Raw genomic sequence first — 6238 nt, forward strand, 5'->3', positions numbered from 1 at the left:
GACTACGCCTTCTGGACCTGCCCTCTCTTAAGGATCGTCGTACCTGCCATGGCGTGATGTTCCTGCATAAATTAATAAATGGATATATTTTTTCCAGTAATCTTCTTAAGCAAATACGCTTTTCAGTTCCTTCTAGGCCATCACGTTACTTTCGGCCTATAGCTTTGGATATTTGTAAAACTAATTTCGAGGCACACGATCCTTTTCGCGTTTTATGTTCGCTTTACAACGACATGTACTCTCTTTTATATTTTGAAATGTCATTAGACTTCAACAAAAATAATATTTTAAGACACCTATCCTTGCCTCTGACCACCTGATGTGAGTCGGAGCATATCATTAAAAAACACTCCTTATCCGGTCTGAGGTAAGGATATGGATTCAAAATGGCAGATATTTGCTATTCTTAATAAATAAATAAAATAAATAACATTAATTTATTTATCAATGATTTTCGAAATGTGATTACCAAAGAGGATTTACAATTACTGTTGAAGTCAAGGAACATGTTCATGAACGCTGGAGTAAAGGAGTTTAAAAAAACAACATATGGAGAACATATTAATTTATGTACATTTTCTTATGACAATATAGAAACCTGTGCATGCTTTCATTATGTAAATCAGCAACATCGAGTCAAACAACTAATTTCATCATATAACGAAATTAAAAAATAAAGAAAAAAGAAAACTGAACATCTCTCCCCCTTCTTTGAATACAATTTTATTTTTCAAGGGTGGGTATGGTATAGCAACAGGTTTCACATTTTTTGTTTTCATGAAAGGTGTATAAATGTAATGTGGCATTTAGATGTACCTTCAGTTTAAAATAAACACTCAAACTATTTTCATCGGAGGAGAACACAAACTCAAAATGATCTCGGAGAAAATTGAAGAATTTTTAAAAGAGTATGGAAACGAAATCTTTAAGGAACACGTTACGAAATTGAAGACATTTCAAACATATTTCAAAGACGTGGAAGCCACTCCGGTAGTTCGTTCCAAGTATGGGGAACACCTATCATACTGCGCCTGGGCCTATGACGATTGCAAAGTTGGACCTGACACCTGTAGATGCATGCATGTTGAGAAGAGAGAACAAGATGCCTTAAAATTAATGGATCGATATATTAATTTATTTAAAAGACTTAATAAAAACTAAATTTTGATGAAAATAAACTCTGACTTTTATTTCACATGTATTTTTTTTCTCTATTTAAAAGGGTAGGGTGGGTGACACCTTCAAATTATACAACAAAATATATCATTACATGTTTAGCCAAGTTAATTGAATCTACTTTCCACCAATTAAAACACACAAGCAGGCCTGGGTAGACACGAGCCACACACATGATCTTACAAATTCATAGATCAACAGGTCTCACAACAACCCTCGCTAGAAATTTCTTGGCACAAGCTACACACAAGCATGAGAACATTTCCCATCCACCACCACCACACGAGTCGGCCAGGTACAAACCGTTCAGGCACAAGCCACACGATCTCACAAATTCATAGATCAACAGGTAAGCAAGTCTCACAACCACCCTCGCTCTTCATACCTAGAAATTGCATGGCACAAGCATGAGAACTCACCCCATCTACCACCACACGATCTCACAAATTCTCACGCATGACAACAGAAACAAAACCGTTACAAGGTATTACACGTTTAGACAAGTTAAAATAACTGGGGTGACTTACACACACACACCTGCTATCCTAATTGAATCACATTAACACAAGCCGGATACGCACAATAACTAACCCTAATAAATTCTTACGCATTATGCCTCATCCCTCCCTCCTTCACAAATTCTCACAAATTCCTTATGTCTCATCCCTCCCTCCTTCACAAAATCCCACAAATTCCCATGCTTGAACACACACACCTTATCCCTTTAACCCCTCCCAATCAGTTTCTCACGCTTAACAACACACAAAACTGCACATGATCATGCATGCGTAAAATAATGAGGGGGAGGATCTTACCCTAAACCCCTTCCCCCTAATAATTAATTGATTTTTTATGCTAATTAGGACACCTGTGCCCCCCTCGCGCGCAGTCATGCGTGACTAATGACCCTCCGCACCCCTCGTGCGCAGTCATGCGTGACTAATGACCCCCCCCACCCCCTACCAAACTGGCCAAGGACCCGCAATAGTCTTCTACTGAATTACGTTGATGATGAAACAAGAAAAGTATTAACAAATATATCTACTGTAATTTCCAATCAACCACAGAAACAGTCAATTTTTAAAGTAAAACCCCGAATATATCATGTTGAGAGCAAAGTGAATGAAATTTCTTCAAAAATTGATTATCTAAAGAAAAATCTTCGTGAAATAATAATGCAAATTGATGAAATAGAAAATAGTATTTTCAGCTATATAATTCACCCGCAATCAATATTAAAAAGTGAAACAATATCTAAGGAGCGAACACCATTCATCCCGAATAAAATTAAAATATGAGTAAGCGAGATATTGTGAATGAATTACATCGCCCCACATTAAAAAACTTCCCACGACGTCGAGTAATAATAAAAGGAATTAATGATTTGTGGCAAGCTGATTTAGTTGAGATGAGGCCTTATGCCACTGTCAACAAAGGCTATAAATATTTATTGACAGTGGTGGATTGTTTTTCTAAATTCGCGTGGGGGGAGGCGGTGAAATCAAAAAATGCAACAGATGTCACCAAAGCTATGTTAAACATTTTAAAGTCTGGTCGAGGGACACCCAAGAATTTACAAACAGATAATGGAAATGAGTTCTATAATAAACAATTTCAAGAATTAATGACGCGATTTAAAATTCATCATTACTCAACTTTAGTTTCAATGGAAAATATACATGGATTCAGATGTATAAAAACTTAATTGATATTTACAACAATTGGAAGCATAGAACAATAAAAATGAAACCAATTGACGTCAATGCGTCTAATGAGAAACAACTTTTATCAACGGTCTACAATCACCGAAAAGTATTTTTAAATAAAAAAAATTTACGGGAAAGGGAATTTGTACGCATAAGTAAATATAAACATGTATTCACAAAGGGGTACACGGCCAGCTGGACCACGGAAATTTTTCGAATACGACATGTTAACAACACATTCCCCACCACTTATTTACTTGAAGATCTGAAGGGGACCCCTATAGAAGGCGGTTTCTATGCCCAAGAAATAAAAAGACTTGGTCCCCCCACACTTATCTCGTCGAGAAGATTTTGAAGCGGAAGGGGGATCGTGTGCTTGTGCGCTGGCTAGGCTTTCCAAAGACAGAAGATAGCTGGGTCCATGAAAACGAAATTCTATAATTAATGCATGACGAATAGTGCGTGGAGGGCGATGTGTGGATGTGATGAGGGCGATGTGGTATATACTCTGTGTATATGTGTGTGGTATGCGGCTGATAGTGCGTGGTGAGCAGTGCCTTCTATATACAAACCGAAGAAAAATCTTGATAATTGTTTGTATGTGCATGTAAATGTATATGTTTTGTTTAATTTCTCTGCTCGTTCTCAATGTGAAAAGGGCGAAGGAATTTTCGGTCCAGATCAGTTCCCAACTATTCTTACATTGGAAAACATCACGATGTCTTTCAACGCGGTCGTGATCTTCGTTTTCGCGACTATTTGGTGTGGCGTGAAGACTGCTCCGGTTAAATATGTACTAGCTAATTTAACAAACTCAACTTCATGGAATTCATCAAATGAAGTTGAGTTTTTAATGAATTTACCGAACTCGAACAAATTAATGAGGATAGAATTTAATTTTGAAATTTTGGAAGATACCGAAATTTACAAAAACATATCCTCAACTATTATTAATGATAAAAATGAGAAATTAATTGAAAGTGAAAGTGAAAGTGAAAGTGAAAGTGAGAGTGAGAATATGGTGCCTTCACTGCTGCGAATTTCGTCAACCCCGCCTTCATCACCCTCACGAATTTTCATCGAGGACGGAGGAGCAATATCAACTTCAACGCTGGAAACAACCCTCATTAATGGGGGTAATGATGATGATGATGTAGCAACAACAACAATGACAAATAAACCTGCACCCTCACCAATTTTGAATGAGGATAGAGAAGTTGATACAACCCTCATTAGTGAGGGTGATGGAACAACAACAACAACAACAAATAAACCTGCACCCTCACCAATTTTCAATGATGACAATGATGATGATGGAACAACAACAACAACGACAAATAAACCCTCACCAATTTTATTCGAGAATGGAGAAGAACAATCGACGACGACGACGTTGGAACCAATTTTACCTTCTACTACCGGAAACGAATCAAATACAACTCTTGTGATGACCAGGGAAAGGCTATTACTCAATAGTTCAACATTTGAAGCAGAAACATCAACTTCAGCTGTTACTTCAACTTCTACAACTACAGCGAATACTATGACGGATGATAGTTCTTCATTTAAGATCATGTTGGGGATACCCGATAATGATGAGGATAATGTAAGTCGCATACCAGTGAAGAGAAACACGACGCGTAGATTAAAAAATAGTTCAACTATGAATAGCACAGGTATAGCCATAACCAAAAAAAAATTAATAGAAAACTTTAAGCAAAAATTAATAGCCCAGGAGAAAAAAATAGGTGGTCATTTCGATTTAGGTCACAGAGGGGCTAATAGATATTTTATTATTTCATATTCAAATGGCAAGGTGGGTATTAAATGTCACTATAGATCTAGATTAGCTCACACCTCAAATACTGACAATAAAAAAATAAATCATATTCCTCCATCAACACTTAGAATAAATTGTTTTGAATTTGCTGAGGCGTTAACACAAGAAGCTCTTGTTAATGAGAGAAAGAAAGACAAGAAAATTAGGACACAGATTTCGAGCGAGGCAGATCATCAAATTGCAACAGAAAAGAGGTATCAGGATATTAACGATGGTTATTTAAGTGATGAACCACAAGTGCGGGAAATTAGAAATGATGAGGCAGAGCAAATAAATGCAATATATTTAAAAAAGAGGAATATAGCAGATAGACTGTTAGATGATTATTTAAATAGAAAAGAAACCCAGATTTCGAACGATGAGATAAAGGTTAAAAACATTGATGAGTTCCAACCAATACTTAATGATGAAATTTCATAGGTAAAAAGTTATTTCTCTTCCAGAATATAAAATTTAGTGAAGGTTATGACTGGGAGAAAAACAAGATTCAAAATGATACAACTAATAAAAAAGGTGAGTAAACTAAATTTATGTTTATTTTCAATTTTGAAATATTATACTATTTTTTTTTTTTTTTTTTCTCTTTTTATTTTTCTATAGATAGGGGAAATGATATGAATGAAAAAGGTGAGTGAACTAAATTTATATTTATATATATTTTTTATTTTTTTTTTTTTTTTTATATAGTTGAATATTTCTTAATTATTTTTTTATTTATTTAATTTTGTTTACAGATAAGGCTTTGGAAAATAATCTAATCAGTGAAGGGATTTTTTATGTAGGCGCAGATGAAGAAGAAGAAGCAGGACTGCTATATGAAAATGAACTTATTTATATGGAAGGCGGGGTTGTAAACAAATCTAACCTTTAAATATAGACCAAGAAGATGAAAACCCCCTCCCCCCTCCATTTGTTGATGTTGATGATACAAACCAAAACGATAATGATGTAATTTTAATGGAGGGAGGATTAACTAATTACACCCAAATTATGAAATCCAATATATTAGATCCAAAAGAAGAATTTTCCACCAATAATGAAATGAATCAAGTTATTTAAAAAATTTTTTTTTTAAATTTCTATTGTTTCTTTATTTAAAAAATAAAAATAAAAATATTTTTTCTTAAATTGTTACTATTACTAACTTTTTAAATTGATTAAGAAAATATACAATTGTTCTTAAAAATATAATGAATATAAATAATACTAATCATTTTTATTGTTCAAAAAATTAATATTGTTTAAAAAATATAATGTTATAAATATAACTAAATACAACTAATCATTTTTATTATTCAAAAAATTAATATTGTTAAAAAAATACACATTTGCTCTTAGAATTAAGTTTTTACATGTTTTAAAATGTTTTCTTAAATAAAATTGTACTTCTTTATTATACTATATTATCTAAATACTTTTTATTTAAAATCATCAGATTTTCTTATTATAAATAGGTATTGTTCTAATTCTTTAACTTCCAATTTAAATTGCTCTTCTTCTCTTTTTTGTAAATATT

The 6238-nt window shown here is 33.7% G+C and overlaps 1 protein-coding gene across 1 annotated transcript; it reads left to right on the forward strand.

Annotated features, from left to right (window-relative positions):
* Positions 1–3900: 3900 nt before the first annotated feature.
* LOC138928675 (leucine-rich repeat-containing protein AAC1-like) lies at positions 3901–4805 on the forward strand. The gene is made up of 2 exons (XM_070286146.1): positions 3901–4488; positions 4791–4805. Exons 1-2 carry the CDS (start codon positions 3901–3903, stop codon positions 4803–4805), a joined length of 603 nt encoding a protein of 200 aa, XP_070142247.1.
* The last annotated feature ends 1433 nt before the right edge of the window (positions 4806–6238 follow it).

Source organism: Drosophila kikkawai, chromosome 2L (assembly GCF_030179895.1).
Source record: "Drosophila kikkawai strain 14028-0561.14 chromosome 2L, DkikHiC1v2, whole genome shotgun sequence".
Lineage (NCBI taxonomy): Eukaryota > Metazoa > Arthropoda > Insecta > Diptera > Drosophilidae > Drosophila > Drosophila kikkawai.